Below are 21,680 nucleotides of genomic sequence, written 5' to 3'. Positions count from 1 at the left end.
CGTTTTCAGAGGTAATGATAAGTACTCCCCCCGAGTGTGTATGTATGTATGTATATGCATGTTTGAGCATTATGTACATATGAAATACATATGTGTGGATGTGTGCATGAAGGCTAGACTACCTCAGATGTCATTCATTCCTCATGCAGCCCACCATCTTTTGTTGAGATGGGGCCTTTCATGGCCTGCAGCTTCCAAATTAGCTACGGTAACTGGCTATAAGCTCTGGGTTTCTGTCTGCCTCTCCTTCCCCAGTGTTGGGATTAGAAAAATGTGCTGCTGAGCCCAGCTTTGAAGATGTGCATTCTGGGACATGAACTTAGGTCCTTGTGATTTCAAGACAAACACTTTATCCATGTCTTCCCCACAAGCCCTAGGTTTTATTCTGAGTCATGTGCAGTCTCTATCAGCATGGAGCATGAGGCTAAGGAAGGGAAACCAGGTGATGCAGATGAGGAATTCTCCCCCAGGGAGCAGGCTAAATTCCTGTGTAAATTGTTGGCGTCGACATCTTTAGACCATTTGAATATTGTTAATCAGGAATCTATCACAAGTTTAGATTTCCAAGTAAAGTATTGCTAACTTGAACAATGTTCTGTAGATTTGAAATTCTGGTTACTCCTATCAGTTCTGCAAGAACAGAGATGCATGATTTAGGCTGCAAAATGGTTTGCAGTGTAATCAGGCAAAGAAATGTACTTTCAAGGAAGAATCCTTCACCAGCCACATGAAACAATACAAACTCTCTCTCTGCGACATTTAACCAAAAGAGTTATAAGATCACAGACACAGTTGCGTCTCAGTAAAGCCACCCAAACAATAATTAAATGAATGCGCATTAGAGTTTTGTAGTCACTGTGGTGGAAGGAAATGATGCTGAAGGCTGAGTTCTCAGGTTTCGCACTTGGAAACAGCAGAAATGAAACATTATTCTAACACCCTATACAGTAATGAGTTTATTCTTAATTTAAAAACATTATTGTCAGCCGGGCGGTGGTGGCACACGCCTTTAATCCCAGCACTCGGGAGGCAGAGGCAGGCGAATCCCTGTGAGTTCGAGGCCAGCCTGGTCTACAAGAGCTAGTTCCAGGACAGGCACCAAAAACTACAGAGAAACCCTGTCTCGAAAAATCCAAAAAAAAAAAAAAAAAACCATTATTGTCTATCTTCCAAAAGCAGAGTGAAAAATTTTCTCTGCCGAAAGAAAGGAGAGGAGTGCATCTCTTGAATGGCAGCCACCCGAAGGATGGTCAGGGAGTCCACTCAGGGAAAGGATATGAGGCCAAAGGCAAGAAGAGTGGTCAGCCACACAGCTACTGTCAAAGATGCCAGAAAGTCCACTGGGGAAAAGACCTCTGTAATAAATGGTGCTGAGTTAACTGGGCATCACACACAGAATGTGAAAATAGGCCTGTTATCTTTCACTATGCACAGAAATAAATTGAAAGTGGATCAAAGACCTTAATGTAAGAACTGAAACTTTGAAACAGATAGTGGGAACACAGTGGAAACTCTTCCGATAGACACAGGTGAGGTCCTTCTGGGTAGGGCTTCAATCACATAGGAGTCGGAACTGAGGAATGACAAGTGATATCACACGAAATTTAAAGCTTCTTCACAGGGGAGGCAATCTCAAGTGAGAGGAGACATCCTACAGAGCAGAGCAAGTCTTTGCCAACACCTCTGACAGAGGTTTCATAGCCACATTTACAAAGACCTGAAAATTAAACATCCCCTCAGCAACGAATGCACCAGGAAAGTCAAGATAGAGATTCCGCTAAAAAACAAAACCCAAAACAGAGCTAGCTCATGACCCAGCTGTATCACGCCTGGAACTACATCTGAAGGAACATTAGCACAACACAGAGATATTTGCACGCGTATATTCTCTGTGGCATTTTTCACAGTAACGTTGTGAACCAGCCCAGTTGTCCATTGACAGATGATAGACAGATCTCTCCCCACCCCCATAATAGAGATTTATTTATTCAGCTGTAAAGAATTAAATCATCTCATTTGCAGGAAAGTGGATGGAACTGGAGATCACATAATTAAAGGAATAAGAGTCAGAAAGACAAACATGTACATGCTTTCTCATATGTATAACTTCAAGTTATATGTTTTTCATACACATAATGTGTATGATACAAAAATTGAAAGGGAGTATTTGGGAAGAATAAGGAAACTAACAGGGTGGAAAGGGGAACCAGGAGAGAGAGTGATATCAAAATTTATCTCTTTATATAACAACTACACACCAAAAAAAGAATTAAAAAGAGAGGATCAAGATGAATAAGACATGAGGGCACGGAGTTTAAATAATGCATCATACATGTATCTGATAATTTGAACTTTTATTGTTAATTTATCAAATTAAAGAAGAGGTTGTCCCAACTAGAAAGTCAACTACTTTAACTTTATAAGTCAGCATCATATCAAAAATGTAAATACAGGTGGACCAGTGTCTTCAATGCTGTACTACTGCTCATGTTCAGGCCTTCATGGAGGTAGCTGCTACAGCTTGCTGGCCATGGGTCCTTTCACTTACAGTGACTGGAAACTGTTACACACCTTTCCTGATATACATCACCATGTCACGAATTCTATCCCAACCTTCAGGTCCTGTTTCAGACTTTAGAAATAGCCATATAGGAGCAGTTAGTTTGTGTGTGTGTGTGTGTGTGTGTGTTTGTTGTGTGTATGTTTCTTGTGTGTGGGCCGCATTTGTGTATGTGTGCCTGTTAGGCTGGTTGACTTTGGGTTTCTTCCTCGATCACCTCACTTTATGTACTGACTCAGGGTCTCACCCTTGAACCAAGAGTTTTCAAATTCAGCTCCCAGTAGCAGTTTGCTCTAGGTGAACTTGTCTTTGCCTCTTGCATTGGGGATTACAGGCTAGCTGTGATGCCTACTGGCTTTTATGTGGGTGTTGAGAATCCGAACTCCGGACTACAGGCTTGCAAAGTTAGTACTTTAGATTTTATTTTCAGAAAGTGTTCTGCGAGATACTTTTATAGTAACAGTGAATTGAAAAGTCTAGACCTGATGTCACTTAAGGCAGTTCTGTTTGGTGAGACCAAAGGTAGATCGTTTTAGTTGTCAATGAATTCATCCACATTGGTTTCAATATAAGATTGTTGAGGTAGTAGGGCAGGCTACATAGCTCAAGGTAGAAGGGTAGATGGTTCATCCTGGGGTCAGGTTGGCCTGCTGGGAGACAGGGGTCCAAATGGAACTAGGAAGAGTACTTATTTATCCAACGAGATGGGGGTCTGATTCTTCTGCTAATGCAACTTTAATTTTCTTATAAATTTTGTTTTCTGTGATTTTTCATTTCCAAAATTTCTGTTAATGAAACTACCTGCAAGTCTGGTAGATCAGGGTCAGCTGCTGGCTGGCCTGAACACCCAACAAGTTTTGTAGGTCAGGGTCAGCTGCTGGCTGGCCAAACACCCAGTCAAAGTGGGACCATTTTGTCACTATAAGAAAACCTTTTCCTAAACAACAAGTGAGCAGTTCACAAATAAGTCTTTGGAACATTTCTCTTATAAAAAAATTGCTTTGATAGATTTCTTTACCACATACAACTGTAAAGTCAAAATAAAGAGGCAAAAAATAACTCCATGAAAACCAAATATGAGAATGGTACCCCAAACCCCTTTCTTTTCAAATAGGCTATTTGTCCCTCCTACTCCGTTTCTGGCAAGCACTATGCTGGATTTGTTTTTCCCTGTACAGACGTGTTTTTTTCCCTGACTGGCTTCATCGTTAGCTTCATCAGCTCAGCACAACAAACAGTGGAAGGCAGCATTTTGAAACTAAAATTGTCAACAAGGACTTCACTTCTTACCTTGTCAGAAGGTTTGAAAGGATTTCCTTGCCCACTAATTCCACCGCTGATACTGAATCCAAGTCCAGGGTTCTTTTCTATTCTCACACAGAACTAAGAAAGAAGATAAGAAAAGTCAAACCAAGTAGCCATTACAAGTAAACAGTTCAAACAAAGTTTACAATTCACTCATATTTTTAGTGAGACCATGTTGATCTGGGGTAAGCAACATAAACTCCACCAAAGGGGTAATGTCTCTCTATGCCTCCATATGTCAGGAGCTACCTTTAGAAGCCCAGGCCTCATGAGCACACTGGAGGTGAAACAGTATCTGCCACTGTACACACACGTCTAGACTATGTCTAGACGACACACATGTCTAGACTATGTCTAGACTACTTAGGAAAAATACAGACAAGTGAGAGGAAGCAGAGACAGCAATTTAAATACAGTCAGGGAGGACCCCTTGGAAGGCATGGTTGTGTTACGGCTAGTGTTACAGTAGTGGTATGGTTATTAGGGTTTTTAGTTTGAGGGAAACGGGGACTGAATTTTGTAGCAGCTGCTGAGGCAGGAGCTGGAAGACTAGAAGGCAAACCTCAACAGACACAAGGTTAGAGAGTGTGGTCCACCAGACAGAGACTGGGCAGTCTCAGGGGTTGGGGAATTTGGTCTGGCATTCTGATCGGCCATCCCGGGAACATGAGCATGAGATGGATGGTCTACTGTGTGCTGCGGCTGCAGTGAAGAGGAACAAAATGTTTTGTTAATGTTGACTGCGAGAGTTTTCACAGACAGGAAGTCGGCAGGATGACCTGAGCAACCTCAGATGAGATCTGAAGTTCTGTGCTGAGGGTGGGACAGGGGGTCCCCAGATGATGGCAATCTTGAACTAAGAGGCAGCATTTCATGGTTAAATGAAGAGAAGAGACTCACAAATGTTAGGTACAGAACAGGCACTGGCAGCAGGGGAACCCGGAGGTTCCAGAGGGCAATAGTGAGCTTACTGACAGGTCAAGACAAAAAAAATGATGAAAACCACACTGGCATGTGCTTTGTATTTAAATAAACACACAGAGAAAAAGTTCCTAAGGGAGATTGACCTGTGGGCTGATTAAGCAACCTTATGCCTCTGGCCACCGCTCATTCAGCCTCTGAACCGGGTTAAATGTGAATATGCCCAAAGCACTTTCTATCCTTCTATTTTAAATACACGCCTAGTCTCTCCTCTTAGATGGTTCAAAGAAAACATGAATCACATTTCATACTTAACATGCACCTGAGTTACCAGACTTTGGATGAACTAATCTTACTTAGTAGCAGCATGCTTAGTGGGCTGTTCTCGTTCCTAGAATATATCTGACTGTCTTTGGGTTCACGTGCAACCCAAGAGCAAAACTCACCCACTATTGTGGTTTCTAATTTCAAGTCATCTGGAATAATTTCTAAATTACGAGTAAGTGCAATTGCCAAGAGTACTTTTTCAGTCACCTAAAAAAATACACTAATTACAACTTCTCCTTCAACTGATCTAGACTTGTTAAAACTAGTTTTCACAGGGTAGCCGAAGGTAGTTTATAATAGTCTGTAATTTACATGCCTCGCAGCCTATGAGTTTGAACACAGAATAGCCTGATGCAGCTGGAGGGAATATTGTAGCTTTATTCTATGTAGCACTTTGCCTCTTGGCTTTTATTTATTAATTAGAAAATGACAAGAAAGCATCCCATGTAATTAAAATCTCTCCTTTTGTCTTTGCTCACAGATGCACGCATTTTCAAATGTCAAATTAAGCAAATTAAGTCAGTCTAAAAAAACCTAATAGCACATTTTCTCTCCTTTATGGATCCTAGGTTTTATAGAGACACATAAGTCATGTAAGTAATATGAAATGAAGGTAGATGCAGAATCTTCTAAGGAAGAGGTGCTTAACCTGTGGGTTGTGACCCCTTTGGGGCATTCAACCAATCCTTTCATAGGGGTCATGTAAGACCATCAAAGAACACAGATATTTATACTATTATTTATAATAGTAAGAAAACTACAGTTATGAAGTAGCAACAAAATAGTTTTGTGGTTGGGGGTCACCACGACATGAGGAACTGTGTTAAAGGGTTGCAGCACTAGGACCACTGAGAGCCACTGCTCTAAAGGAAGAAGAGGGGTCATGGCAAGGTGGGAAAAGGGGAAGGGAGGTTAAGGATACGAAAATACTGCAGGTGTATTATATTCTTATATGAAAATGCTGTAGTGAAACCCCAGAACTGTGTACAATGAAGTACGCAGACACACACATACTCACACATGCACACTCACACACACATACATGAAATTTCACACACATACACACTCATGAATGTACACATGGGCACGCACACATGTATCTGCACAACAACAAATCTGGTTCTATCTCGTGTGGAAACAAACAGCATGGATGGTGTGCTTACTGACTTCCCTCAGGTCGCTACAGAACCGGGAACTATAGCACCAATTTCCTTTACGTAGAAAATTTCCAAGTAGATTCCAGTCAAGGAATTGATTAGATTCAGTTTGTATTACTGAAAATCTAGAATGTGCTGAAAAGCTAAGGAAAACCAGAGCGGCTGGTGCCAGGTCTGGAAAGAGCTGTCTCAATACATTTTTAACAACAGACACAATAAAGGTGACACTTGCTTCACAAACGTGACAAACAGACTTCGCTTGTGATTTCCTAGGATGATCATGCGTGTCAGATAGAGAGGGGGCTGAGGTCTCCTCAAAACTGTGGGAGGAAAAACTTCTCTTGTAGTGAGGTGTGTCACCTGCCTGTCGAGGCCCAAAGAGGAGAGAGAGAACCTCACAGGGAAGAGAGGTTGAAAGGATCTGGGATGCAATGATTTTGCAAAAGGCCCAGAAATTAATAAATGACTTATTTAGTAAAAATCAGTATTCTTAAGAGACGAAAAGAAATGTCTGTCTAAAGCACAGCATCAGCTCAGTCAGCAGTGGGACTATGAGACTGTCCCCTGCATGCTGCTTGACTGGACACTTCTGAACTGCGTTTTAGGGTTTTTAGTTTCAGATATCACTGAAATTAGAACAGTAAGTCTTAGAGAAATCTGCTCCTGGAACACAGAAGGCTAGGTGAAGACAAGCATCAAGAGATGCAGTGTCAACAAGAGACAGCTTTTAGAGATGAGGCTGGTGAGCAATCATCTAGAACTGAAGGGAGGGAGCATGGAAAGTCAATGCTAAGGGTTTCCTTTCGAAGAGTGAGAAGGTTCTAAAATTATGTTTCAATGATGGACACCCAACTATATAAATATTAGTATACAACTTGTCTACTTTAAATACTCAAGTTTCTAGGATGTAAATTATATCTACATTGTAATTAAAAACAGCAAGATCATCATGATTGGAAGACAACTCAGTAAGGCAGAGAAGGCAATGTGACTAGGGGCTACACCCACAGGGACGTTATACTATTCTGTAATTGTGTGAGCAGGGGCTCGACCCGTGGAGACATTAAACTATTTTGTAAAAAACTTATCCAGGCATCAAGGAAACCAATAAATCATTTTAAATTGAGGAGTGACATGGTATGGCTATCATTCTGAAAAGATAATTCTGGAAGAAGAACAGATCAGAGTGAGGTGCAGGGGAAAAAGAGCATTTAGGATTTAGGAAGTCTCAGAAGTAGTCAGAGTCGGGGTGTGAGCGGTGAGGAAGGTGTGAAATTTAGGATGTTCCTAATAGAGGTGTTTTGATTGGAGATGGATTGAGAGAAAGGAGAACCAGACACTTTTGGTCGCAAAATGATGAGTAGAAGGTCCTTAAATGGGATGTGGATGTCTGGAAATAGAGAGGGATGCAAGAGAAAAGGCAGGGGCAGAAAGTTAACAGTTCTTTAAACCACGATTGTCAAGCACTCGGAAAACTCAGGTGGAGAAAAAGAAGACAGCTCAGCCAGTGTGTTCAGACAGCTGGAGTGCAGAAGGGAGGGCCAGGGCTGGGGATAAAGAGTTGAGAACCATCCACGACTGAATGCTGTCATTGAGGGGTGCGGATTGAAAGGCTGGATTCTGGGTCACTCCAGTACTTAGCCAAGAGAAGCAGAGGTATAATCATCTCATGATGAAAGGTCGTGAGCTATCCTGGAAAAATGATTTCATGATACACTGAGTCCTGAGAGAAGGTGATCTCAGACTTTTCTTTCCTTTGGCTGCTCTGTTATCAGCTGCTGGAAGTGCATGTGAGACTTCAGGGGAGGTTTTTAGGTGTTGGACTGGCTGAAGAAAGCTATATCATGTAGAATGACATAAGAAGAAAGGCTAGAAAAGCCTGTTAAACTACATATGATTTTGCAAAAGCTACAAGTACCACCTCATTCTCATAAGAATAGTGGCTATAAACAACAACAAACTAATAAACCATGGTAGGAAGAGAGACGCTCTTGGGCCATGTGTGGGGATATAATTTATTGCATTACAGAGATCAGAGTGAAGTCTCTGCCCTCTGATTTAGCTGTCCCTGTCCCACTTCTTGGAATATAACCCAAGGAAGTGCACCCATCACACCAGAGAGAAGCCTGCACACCCATGCTTACCTCAGAGTTAAGACAAAGGAAGTAGGAGACTCACAGTTACACACAGTGGAATGTTACTGGGCGCTGCAGAATGGAACCATGACATTGCAGCAAGGTGGGTGGAACTAGACAACCCCATGCTAAGTGAAATAAACCAGACACAGGAAGATGAGCACAACATGGTTTTTTTTTCTTTCATATCTTGGGACTCTAAAACAATCAGCATGAACATGAAACAGTGATTTCTAGAGTCTGGGTATTGGGAGGGTGAAGGGGATAAAGCCATATTAGGTTAGTGAAGTTTGTGTCTGAACCCTGCTAATATATACAATTAGTATATATAAGAAAAATAAGGAGCAAACATTTTCAGGACTCTCTTGTAGTTCTCAATAAGTCCTTGTTTGCTTGCCCTCTGTGAGAAAATAAAAGAAAAATTCATATTTTTTTAGATTAAAAGACAATTTAATTAAGATAACATGTACCAAATGACTAAAAGGTATGTTATTTTTTTCAGACACCTTTATTTTTTATTTCCCCAAGACAGGGTTTCTCTGGGTAGTCCTGGGTGTCCTAGAGTATCCTTACTACATAGATCAGCCTGGCCTTGAACTCAGAGATTTGCCTGCATCTGCCTCTTGAGTGCTGGGATTAAAGGTGTGCGCCACCACCTCCACCGGCTCTCAGACATTTTTAGAGACATCTTATTGTGCCTCAAGTCACAACACAGAAAACAAAAACTCACAAAAACCAGATCCTGATTCCAGGCTGACTTCTAAGCTGCTGTGTTGCCATAGTTGAGGAGCCTTGTTACTCTTAGCCTTATTCAACAACACAGACGCTGGTAACCTGTTCACAGAACTGTGAGTTGAACTGTACCGGTGAATTCCTGAGGAGTTTTGGGAGGTCTTAGCATTGCCCTGAATTTTTCTTCCCATGGCTGTTTGGGTATTTCTCTTCTACATATGTAAACACATTATGCCTTGGATTAAAAGTGTGCATAAAGAAAGATAAAAGATGCTATCTGTTTATTTAAAAATATTCAATTTGTGTGACTTCTAGATAGTGATGACATCAGTCCATTGCCCAGCTGGGGCTCTGCTGGTTCGCAGACTACCTCAGCAGTGACTCTCAACTTTGGCTGTACTGCGTAGACTCAATGAGGAGCCCACAAAATTCCCTTTATCCAGGTCACAGGTAGATGAATGGAATAAGTTGACCTGGGAAGGAGGCCAAGGTGTCAGTGTTTGCTGAAGAGCCCCAGACCAGCTTCAAATATGCAGATGAGATTAAGCACACCTGATGCACAATATTGTGGCGGGGAAGACAAGAGATAAGAGCAACTAATACTGGGGACATTTAAATGCTGTGGCATTTCACACAAGCCCAACAATGTCTAGTTCTGGCTTCTTTTTCGTAGACAAAGAAGGTTGGGATTGATAACCATTATCTTCTTTCTTTCAAACATTTTAATTCTTAAAAACTTTTATGCCCATTCTTTCTCTTTTCTACTTCTCCCCTCTCAGAGAAGTCCTATGTTTGACTGCATAGGACTCCGTCACTTAACTCTCACACCGCCTTTTAGGGGCAAATCTGAATATGTGGGGGGAAACGTGTGTGTGCAGGGTGCATATGTAAGTGTGTCCATGCACATAGTGGCAAGGAGTTAGCTAATCTTGCGAGTAATTCCTTAGGGTTTACTATTCAGGGTCTACCTGAAACTCAATGAGGAATCTTAACTAGTGAGAACGATGGATTCTCTGGAATCTCCCTCCCCAGCTCTGGTATTACAAGGGTGTCTGTGGTGGTCTGAAAGAAAATGGCTCCCAAAGGGAGTGGCACTATTAAGAGGTATGGCTGTTGGAGTAGGTATGGCCTTGTTGGAGGAAGTGTGTCACTGTGGGGCAAGCTTTGAGTTTCCTATGCTCAACATACTGTCCAGTGTCACAGTCAACTTCCTGTTACTTGCAGGATGTAGAATTCTCAGCTACTTCTTCAGAACCATGTCTGGGTATATACCACCATGTCTCACTATGATGATAATGAAGTGACCCTCTGAAACTGCAGGTCACCTCAGTTTAATGTTTTCTGTTAGAAGAGTTGCCATTGTTATGGTGTGTGTGTCTTCACAACAATAGAGTCACCGTTACAATCATGTGTAGAATTTGCTTGGGTTCTATCACTAGAACTCAGGTGTTCATATTTCCTCATTCTATATGGACTGAGCCACCTCCTGTTCTTTACCAAAACCATCCAAAAGTTGTTGACAGGTGGTATTGTTTCCATTTTAAAGTAAAAAACACAGAACCTTAAAAGGAGTAACTGACTTGGCCAGGGTCACATGGCTCATTATAATAAACAAAAAAAGAATCTCAGATTCTAAGTCTCTGGCTTGGTGATCCTTCTCTAAAGACAGAACTTCATGAGGAAGGACAGAGGTTATGGAAGGCGAAACAGGGGAGAAGCAGTGTAGAAATAGTCATGTTCAGAGTGAGTCTTGCGCTGATCAGGTGGGGCACACTCCGCTTTGTGGTGCTTGCCGGTCTTGTGGTTTAGTTACTGCTGCAGTGTTGGCTTTTTGATGGCGTGTCACCTCAGGAGGAGCGGGGAGGAGGTACTCACAGTGGCCAGCCATCTGCATTTCCCAGCACTGCACAGTAAAGGCCAGCAGGATTATGTACAGTGAACATGGCCAGCAGAGTTCCTAGGACTGTAATGGGGCAGAGGGCTGTGTTTTGGAACCAGGTCTACTTGTTTAAAGGCTTTGAAGCCATTACAGTTACTGTTGCTCCGACCTTGGCATTCTGTGCTGTTTCAATCCAAGATCAAAGCAAAAAGCCAAGAAGTCAATGGATTGGATTTAAATCCATTAACAATACCTCTCTGAGCCAGATGGTGGTAGCGCATGCCTTTAATCCCAGCACTAGGGAGGAAGAGGCAGGCAGATCTCTGTGAGTTCGAGGCCAGCCTAGTCTACAAGAGCTAGTTCCAGGACAGGTCCTTAAGCTACAATCAAAACCCTGTCTTGAAAAACCAAGCCCTCCAAACCAAACCAACTAACCAAACAAACAAACAGAACACACCTATAAACAAAGCAACAACAACAAAAACCACTACCTCTCTGAAGGCATCAGGTTTATCAAAGCTATGGAACCAAACAGTGAAAAGCTACCGTAGATTCTTTCTCTGAAGCAATTACAATATTGTAAACTAGGTTCATGTGGTAATAAGGCCGTGATTTGGGAAGAACAACAACAGCCCACTTAGGTAGTAACTGGAATAGCTGAATCAGATAACTGGGTGAGGGTCGCTTTTCTTGTGGAGTCAGATATGAACACAGCCTTTGTTAGGACATAATTTAAACCTCATTAACTTTTTAGACTCTGAAGAGTCAGTAGCTGCACATCATTTTCTGATTCTAGGAGCCTACCTGGCTTGTTACACATTAAACCAAACATGTGGCCTGGATTAGGGAAAGCGAAAGAGAATTATCTTGAGCTTCTGTGATTCTGAGAATGATTGATACAAGGCAGATGTAACAAAGAGACAATGCTTGATGCATCTAGTATCCCCATGATAAATGGCTCTGAGCAACATACAGAGAAAAAGCTGGAGAAAGAAGTTAATGTTGGCCGGTGTGTAGAAGAGATAGTTGGCTCCTGTGTAAAGCTTTGGATAAGCAAAAAACAGCATGGAACCTTAACAAGCCATGTGAGGGCTGAAGAATGCCATAGAACTTTGCCTAATAATCCAAATGATGAAGTAAGAAGTATTAGTTGCACGTGTTAGATTGTGTTGTCTCCTCCTCAAGCTTCTACCGGGTAAAATCTTTTGTAGTCTCAAGAACGGAGAATGTTTTGCAGTGGAGAGTAAGTCCCGATTCTAGTCAGGACAGAATAGTACTCATCATTATAATTTTGATACATTGCATTAATCGGTAGCTTTTGGAACATTCAAAAATTTCTCTTCTAATAATTCTTTAGGGTTTTCTATACTCTGACATAGTTAACAACGAGAAAATAGAACTAAAAATGTTTTTCTGCAAATGAAGATGGCATAGTAGTTCATCTTTAGGACCCTCTATTTCACTAGGGACCTTAGTCAACATACCCCATCCACAGAGGTTCTTTATCACACTCAAAACTGGTGTTGAATTGGAATGGGCAGTGGGAAGGAAGGACAGGACTGGAAAACCATTGTATTTTGCATATAAAAGAGCATTTTACCAGTGTGTCATTGCCCCCAGCCTCTGGCAGCAACAATCAGTTCCTATGAAAAACATTGTGTGTCGAGGACTACCGTGTAGCACGGAGTTGTTTTAACTCCTGAATGCCCATTGACTGTTACGAGAGCGCCCTTACCTGCTCGGGATAGCCATCCATACTCCTCTGCCCTTTCGTTTGTATTAAGCACCGTCCAGGCTGAGGTCCCCGGGAGGCCTGTGATGAAGGGATCTGGATGGGCAACGGTGATTGGAACTGTTGGATGGTCACCTTGTTGATGTTCCCCTCGTATGGCTGCTGCTCCCGACTGCGGTGCTGAAGGCTCTGTGACCCCATCAGGGTCTGAATGTGGCTGCCTGCCTGTAGAGAGCAGAATTGTCAGGCCGAGTTCCCCGTGACCCAAGCAGAAAGCACCAGTGCTACCCTATGGGCAAGAGGCCCTCACATGGGCTCCCAGCCCAAGCTGAAAGAAGGTACTCCACGGGTGAGGGGCCCTCACATGGGTTCCCAGCCCAGGCTGAAAGAAGGTACTCCATGGGTGAGGGGCCCTCATGTGGGCTCCCAGCCCAGGCTGGGAAAAATAACAAAGGAAAGGTAGGGGTACACCCATGGGGATGGCAGAGACGTTGATATCGTTGCAGTCATCTGGTAGTTTGCCGAAGACTATTTTATTCCTGATTATAAGGTAGCAAAATCCATCCGATAAGAATCTCAAAAGAAAAGAATCCAAACCTTAAAAATAAAGGTTAGTGCTAGCTGATATTTTATACTGAAAAATGTACGCTGTGTAGCGTCAGAGGGACTATAATCCCACTTCCTAAGGCAAAACAACAGAATTGCTTAAGTTCTATGACACAGGTGCACAGTGAGCTGGTTCAGGGGAAAATAATAAATGCTTATTAATTTGTTACATTATTAGCTCAAGAGCACTAGAAGTCAATCATGTGATAAGGGCCTGTAAGTATCCGCCATCTGTGGGGACAGGAAGGGCATTTACAATGAGCCGTGCACACTCCTTTGTTTTAAAGTTCTTAAAGAGTGTGGAAAATAAAGAAACCCACAGTGAAAACAGAACATCATCTAGAGGGAAACACTTTGCTGGATTCCAAACAAGAGGCAATTTAAAAATAAATTACTCCATTAATCGGTAATATAAATGCAAAATAAACAACCTTCAGATTATGTTTTAGATGTCCAATTAGCTGTCTTGGCATTATGAACCATTTTCTAATTTTATGAACAATAAAGATGTTTCAGTCAGGGGAAATTAGAGGGAAAGGTGTGGTTGTTTGAGCCTGTACTGGGGTAAGGTGCAGTTACCCACAAGAGGGACCACAGTGTGATAACCTCAAAGGCAAATGCTTGCTCCTCAGACTCATCTCTCTTTTTGAAAACTTCCAGAAACTTGTCAATTTTTGGCCAGTCTAAAAGATTGGAAGTCCTAATGGCAAGTTCAGGTTTTCTCTGCTGTCACAAGTTTTTTCATTCTCTTTTTGTGTAAATGGAAGCTCTGGCAAACCCAGGGTTATTTCCTGAATCAGTTGGCACTGCCAGCTACATATCAGACAGAATGATCTCCTGGGGTCAGAGGAAGCAGATTGAGGGGGGTTGGTTTCTGCATTCCTGCCTGGTTCTCACCTCCACTGGTAAAATATTTGGCAACTTCATCTTAGTATATAACCTGTATGAGGAAACCAATAATGCCTGCTGGGAATCTATGCTGCTGATTTATTTGGAAGCGACTTTGTCCAAAGGTGAAACAGCTTCTCTATTGTGCAGAACTCTAACTTTAGACCTATGTTTTTTCTGGTGTATTTTTTCTACCGACAGGCCAGTTTGAGTTCAGGATTGCATAGATGTTTGAATGGTTTCCATGTGGTGTATGTACATGTTCATGTTTGTGTGCCGTGAGTTCCAGGAAATGTCAGCCTCGATTCCCCCGTCTGGGCTTACAATTATCCCTCATCTCTAGATTTTTTCTGGGTGCTGGAGATTTGAACTCAGGTGTCCCTGTGTATGTGGCAGGTGCTCTACCAACTGAGCCATCTACTCTGCTCCTATTTTTGAATTTTTGAGGACATGTAGATATCCCACTCACTCTTCTCAGTGAGAGGCACAGTAAACACATTTAGTAGCCAATAGCTGTCATCCAAGGTGGTGCTGAAGCGTGTCCCGAGGTATCTCCTATGCATTACCTCCGTGATTTTTCACAACAACGTCAAGAGGTGATTATTAATATTACCCTGTTTTACTGGAGAGGATACTAAGGTTGGGCAATAGTATACAATATTCCTAAATAATTCATATAACTGGGGAACTTTCAAACCAGCATTTGGCAAAACTGTCTATCAAAGTCATCCTCTTGATTGCAGTATTAGACTGCATTGTTGTCTCCAATCCCAGTTCAATTGAGAACAGACAGGGAACCAGGCGGAGGACTCTCAGGGTCTGGCTAGTGTCCACGGTCAGTTCCTTAGCAGCCCTTGTATTTACCACTCAGTGGATCATGGCCTGTGGGTTGTCTTAGATGCTCTGCTTGAGACTTTAAGCTGACAGGTAAGCAATAAGATGGTGCTGTTGTGTTGAGTAAGATTTCCCTTACTGTGAGTTAATAAAGCTTATATTCTCAGATGGTGAGCATGGAAGGAGCAAGCAATCACTCTGCAAAAGACTGCCTACCCACCCACTCTCCTGGGCTGCAGGCTGTGGATGTAGTGTAGAAAGTGTAGTGTAGTTGTGGACGGCTGTAGAAAGCAAAGAACAGACACCTAATTGTGTCAAGTCAAACACAAACGACAAGACACGGAGAGGGATGGATGTAGTTCAGAAGGACGGGAAGGGGACTTTGTGAGTGGTACAAAAGCTTCCTTAAGTGACAAGGACACTGATAATGAAGATCAATACACTGAGGGAACAAGAATGTTGGAGGCTGGGTTTGCCTAAGCAAGCGGGGGTTCTGGGAAGCAAGCCATGTGCACACTGCCTCTCGTCGTATGGGATTGCAAACACGAAGGTTTCTGCAAAGACACCGTGATATGTTTGCGATGACAAAAGGAAGCAGAGGAGTCCGTGTTTTTGGAGCTTTTCAGAGGAGGTCAGAGAAGGTCATACATATTCCGTAACCGAGTTAGAGTACGGTATTTTCCAGTTGACTCCAAAACTATCTGTTAAAATTTACATGGAAAAAAACTCTAACATCTAAAGAACTGAAGAAAATATTTACACCTGGAACAGAAAAGAATGCTGATTTGATACCATGCTATAACCCACCAAAAGCAGCCTGAAGCTAATTGGACTCATTATGGGAAACTGTTCAGTGTTTAGAGGTTCATACATCAAAGAAAATTTCCCTTGCCACTGAGGTGGTTTGACTCACAGCGTTCCTCCAGACCTGCACAGGAGGTGGGGACATACATTGGGAGGACCAGCTGGGCCTGTCTCACTATCTATCTTGGCTTTTGAACAACAGGAGTTTGCTTGGAAAAACCAAACACAACTTAAATAGATGACAGCTCAGGGCGCTTAGGGAGTTCAAAAGGGCATGATTTATATTCTAAATGTAAGTCGCAAGAGTTTAACTATAGACCCTCTCCCAGACAGGCACTGACTTGTTCCAAGGAGTTCCTTTGCATTTAAATAACCAACATTTTAGTAATTTTGTAAAACAGCAAAAGCCCAGTTCTGTCGCACCCTTTTGCACTGGTGCCCTTCCCTGTTAAAAAGCAGACTAGGCTTCAAAAGCTAGGCTAGCTATTCTTTTGTTTCCTTGTTGATGCACTACATTCCCTTCACTCATCCCAAACTTAAATATAATAAGAATCTTTGGACATTACATATCACATGTAAGATGACTAAAAATTAGAAGAATTCTGGAAGGGACCAAGTTACAACTTGATGGTGAACTCCTTGCATTGTAGGAAGACTTGGAGCTGTATGAACGGTCAGTTCAAAAGGCAACCTAACACAGACAGACAATAACAAGAAAAACCATCCCACAAGAAACCCCAAAGATCTCTGTTCAGTAAAGGATCAGGAAGTACGTAGACAGAATCCTTTTAGATGGGGACTTATTTTCCAGAGCTCAATACCATAGAACACGCCACAGCCTTAGCTTAGCAATGCCTGCAAAGGCCAAGTGGAGAGACTAGTCTCTTCTCTCTTGGGATGTGGCAGAGCACGCTATATGACTTTCAAGTACAATGCCCCAACCCCCAATACCCAGACCACAAGTAGGGTGGCACAGCACTCAATGCCCCCTCCAACCCAGACACGATAAGACTTCTGCTTTCCTAATAGGATGTTGGAGAAGGCCTAGTAGAGCCAGACTTCCATCTGACCCTGTGACAGTGAGGCAATTGTATGGACCACAGCCTCAGAGGGTATCAGCAGGGAGTTGGAGTCTCCATCTCAACCTAGTAACATCGAGGATCCTTTGTCTGGGATTTCAGTGAAGGCCAAGGAAACTTTCCTTTTTAAAGATGACTTTTGTTAAGATTTATTTATTTCTATTTTATGCGTATGGGTGTTCTGCCTGCACGTATGTCTGTGCACCATCAGATCCCCTGGGACTAGAGTTACAGATGTTTGTGAGTTATCATGTGGATGTTTGGAACTGTTTCTAGGTCTCCTGGAAGAACAGTCAGTGCTCTTAACCACTGAGCCACCTCTTCATCTCCAAAGCCTTTCTTTCTATTTCCCTGTGATTACAAGTCAGATTCCACAACTAAAACGGAATTAGAGGAAGTTAGCTAAAGCAGAAAGACCAAATTGGGATGGAGAGACACTTCAGTCAATAAAGTGATTGCCTTCCAAACATGAGGACCCAAGTTCAATCCCTAGAAGCCATGTTTCCCAAGCAGAGCCAGGTGGAAAATATGTGTGGCAGTATATGCTTGCAACTTTAGCACTGAAGAGGTGTAGATGGGCGTCTTGGATTTGCAAGGGAGTACCAGGACAGTAAGAGATTCTGTCTCAAAAACAAAGGTAAAAGACAGTGTCCTTTGGCATTCACACACATCCACATCCACAGACAAGTGCAGATCTTACCTAATGTGTGCGAGCGTGTGGAGCTACTTAGCAAGGGACCACAGAAGCTGGACAGTAGGACAACAGAAATCACTGTCTGATTAACAGAGAGAAAGCACACAGAAAAGATGTGAGAAAAGTCTCAAGAACCCGAGGACTACACACTCTTCTAGCAATTGTATGAGTATGACGTCTGGAATGATGGGAGAAAGAATGTGGAGCTAAAAGGCAAACAGGAGAAATAATGCCCTGGGATTGGGGAGATGGCTCAGTGGCTAAGACCACTTCTGCCTTTGCGGAGGACAGAGTTCCATTCTCAGCACCTGCAGCAGGTATTCATAAACCCCCTGCTACTCTAGCTCCAGAAGGATCTGACACCCTCTTCTGGTCTCCATGGGCACTGCACACGTACATAATTAAAAATAAAATAAATCTTAAAAAAACAATCCCCCCCCACCTCCCGCCAAGCCTGGAAACTTGGTAACTGGCAAGACTTAACAGGTTCAGGAAGCAGAGAAAAACAAGGTGCCATGTGCAGACACAGCCTAATTTGATGACTAAACATGAAGGCAAACAAAACCTTCAAAGCTACTGGAGGAAAGGATGACACCTTCTCTACAAAGGAAAAACAATTTGAATGTCAGCAGATGTCTCACCAGAAGCCATGAGTGACAGAAGGAAATTACATAATTTTCAAGTGCTGGGAGGAATTCACTGTCAGCTCCCAACCCTCTAATGGTCCAGGTGTTTGTCAGCAATGGATGGGAAATCAGGACAGTCTCAGATGAGGAAAATGAGGGCCATTTGCTGTCCCAAGAGCTCTCTTTAAATAGTGTCGTAAAGCACCTCAGCAGCAGGAAGAAAAATGGGAAAAGAGAAACCTTGTTGGGTTAAAAAGGAAGAAAAAACACTGCCAAAAGATTTGCTGGCTGACAAATCGACTTTCCTTCCCTTAAATTGCCAAACTTTCTTTTATGATCAAAACAAAATTATGACAAAATCTGATGCATCTGCACGGAGACACACACAGGGCAGATGCAAGAGGAGTGTGCTCCACACAAAGCAGATGGAAGCCCAAAAAGCAGGGAGGTCAGGCCCAGGTACTTTGCTTCAGCCATGAATTCCTGACACCAGGAGATTTGTAAGCTGTGTGTGTGTGTGTGTGTGTGTGTGTGTGTGTGTGTGTGTGTGTGTGTATACCTTAGGAGCAGCACTACCGAAGCTATGTAGAGTGCCACATTAAAAATATAATTGATAAATTAAACTGAAATTCTAAGAGGTGTTCAAATAATTCATAGGAAACAGAAAAAGAACCACAGAAGCAACAAAACCCACAATCAACAATAAAAAAAATCAAATGAAATTAAGCTTTTGATGTGTCATTTCTTAACTTATTGCTGTTGTATGTGCATGTGTGGTATCTGTGTGTGTCTGTGTGTCCACGTTTGAGTGAGGACATGAGGGCACATGTGTGCATGTGCATGTGAGCGCCAGACGTCAATGTTGGGAGTGTTTTTCAGTTGCTTTCCACTTTAGTTCTTTGGAATAGTCTCTTACTGGACCCGAGTTTACTGATTCAGCTGGGCTGAGCAGCAAGATCCGGGGATCCTGTTTATCTGCCTTCTCAGCACCAGGATTGCAAGCACACACTGCTGCCTCTAGCTTTTCACCTGGGTTCTGCAGGTTTGAACTCAGATCCTCAGGCTTGTGTGTGTGGCAAGGCCTTATGAGCTGACCCATTTCCTCAGTCCCTCAATTCTTAGTTTAAGTACAAAGGCAGGAAAAACAGATCTATTAAATTACATTGTGTGAGCATTAATTAAGGGAAAACAAAAGTGACTGTATGGAATTGAATAAAAAAGATGTCAGGACGAAAAAAAATTTACCAGAGACAGATTGGAACTTTATACTATGAAAGTTTAGTTCATCAAAAAGTTGGGACAGTCTTATAATATAGTGAAACCACAGAGGTACAGATATGGCAAAAAATTATTGAACTAGAACTGAACTAAATAATTATGAATATCTATTTATGTAATAACTGATAGAAAAACTGGATTGAAAATTATCAAGAACATAAAAATACAGAGGAACCCAACATTACCCTCGACCAACCATTTCATTCTGTGGGATAATGCTCTTGTATACTGTAAAGATTTGTCACTCATATTGGTTTAATAAAAAGCTGATTGACCAGTAGCCAGGCAGGAAGTACAGGCAGGGTGACTTGAGTAAGAGAATTCTGGGAAGAGGAAAGGTAGAGACATAGTCACAAACCAGACACAAAAGAAAGAAGATGAGAAAAGGTACCAAGCCATGTGGCTAAACATAGGTATGAATTATGGGTTAATTTAACTTGTAAGAGCTAGTTAGTAAAAAGTCTGAGCAATAGGCCAAACAGTTTATACTTAATATAAAACTCTGTGGTTTTATTTGGAACTGAATGGCTGTGGGACTAGATGGAACAGAATCTTCTGTCATCAATTTCTAATTGTCATGCCTAGAATTTTCCTCAGTTTACTACAGCAATCTGTCTCAGCCTGGCTTAAACTGAAGTCACCCAAAAGATGGTCTCCAACCAGAATTCACTTAAACTATAGGCCAGTAACAGAAGGATGGAAGGACACTCCCTAAGCACTGCATAGATCCAAGTCCATGCCAAGTAAGGCAGTACATCGGATACTGTACATGAAGATATGATGCATGAAGTTCTGTGGGACACAGCAAAGGACAGCTAAGACGGACCTGCCAGACAGACATGGGCAGCTCCTTTCAGGGGCAGTGGAGAAAGTCAGTGAGACCAAGAGCTTTAAGACTAAACACATGGACTGAGGAGATCCATCCGGAGTGAACCTTCATCGGGCGATGGATGGAGATAGAGACAGAGACCCACACTGGAGCACTGGACTGATTTCCCAAGGTCCAGATGAAGAACAGAAGGAGGGAGAAGATGAGCAAGGAAGTCAGGACCGCGAGGGGTGTGTCCATCCATGGAGACGGTGGGACTGATCTAATGGGAGCTCACCAAGGCCAGCTGGACTGGGACTGAACGAGCATGTGATCAAACTGGACTCTCTGAATGTGGCTGACAATGGGAGCTGACTGAGAAGCCAATGATAATGGCGCTGGGATTTATTTCTACTGCATGTACTGGTTTTTTGGGATCCTAGTCTGTTTGGATGCTCACCTTTCTAGGCCTGGATGGAAGGAGGAGGGTCTTGGACTTCCCACAGGGCAGGGTACCTTGCCCTCTCTTAGGACTGGAGGGGGAGGGAGGAGGTGAGTGTGGGAGCGGAAGGGGAATGGGAGGAGGGGAGAAAGCGGAAATTTTGAATGGTATTATTTATAAAGCAATAAAAATTTAAAAAAAGACTAAACACTTGGAGGTGCTGGGCATAGGCAAGGGCTTTCTGAAAATGACTCTAGTGGCTCAGAAAATAACACTAACAATAGAAAAATGAAATTAGAAGTATTCTACTCAGCAGAGGAAACAATTAAATCCGATCTGTGAAGAGACAGGCTAGAAAAATGAGAAAAAAAACCTCACCAGCTATATGCATGATAGAATATCTAGAGTACTTAAAGAACACACACAAGACCTAATCAACAAGAAATCAAACAACCAAGTCAGTGAAGGGACTCATGAAAGAACAGACAGTTCTCAGACTATGAAATGGCCAATAAACAGGATATTCACCTTCACCACCCTTCAGGGAAATGCAAATCAACGCTACATTGATAGTCCACCTAGCCCCAGTCAGAATGAGAACCTCTGAGAGTAACAACACATGCCAATGACGGTGAGGACACCCTGGTGGAAATCTAAACTAGTTCAGCCACTGTGAAATAAGTATACAGGTTTTTAAGAGAACTGAAAACAGACCTGTCGTATGACCCAGCTGTACCAAAGAATTCCAAGTGGACATATCATATAGAGTCTTGAGCTTCAAAGCTTTCTGCAACCCCATTTACAACAGCTAAACTCATGAACCAACCCAGGCATCCAGTAACAGGGGAATGGGTAAAAAACAAAAAAGATATG

The 21,680-nt window shown here is 42.5% G+C and overlaps 1 protein-coding gene across 7 annotated transcripts in view; it reads right to left on the bottom strand.

The window, feature by feature from the left end:
• The window catches only part of Lrrc7 (leucine rich repeat containing 7), a 464,597-nt gene that overhangs the window by 42,065 nt on the left and 400,852 nt on the right, over positions 1–21,680 (bottom strand). For all 7 annotated transcript variants that reach the window (XM_087897454.1, XM_085677493.2, XM_048453499.3 and 4 more), the window contains 2 exons: positions 12,752–12,973; positions 3,851–3,943 (listed from right to left, as the gene is read on the bottom strand). In XM_087897454.1, the coding sequence (XP_087753580.1) occupies positions 3,851–3,943; positions 12,752–12,973 (315 nt within the window). The remainder of the gene's footprint in view (positions 1–3,850; positions 3,944–12,751; positions 12,974–21,680) is intronic.

The sequence above is a fragment of the Myodes glareolus genome, chromosome 17 (assembly GCF_982192425.1).
Source record: "Myodes glareolus chromosome 17, mMyoGla1.1, whole genome shotgun sequence".
NCBI classification, from domain to species: Eukaryota; Metazoa; Chordata; class Mammalia; order Rodentia; family Cricetidae; genus Myodes; species Myodes glareolus.
This window is presented reverse-complemented; position numbering and strand designations above follow the sequence as displayed.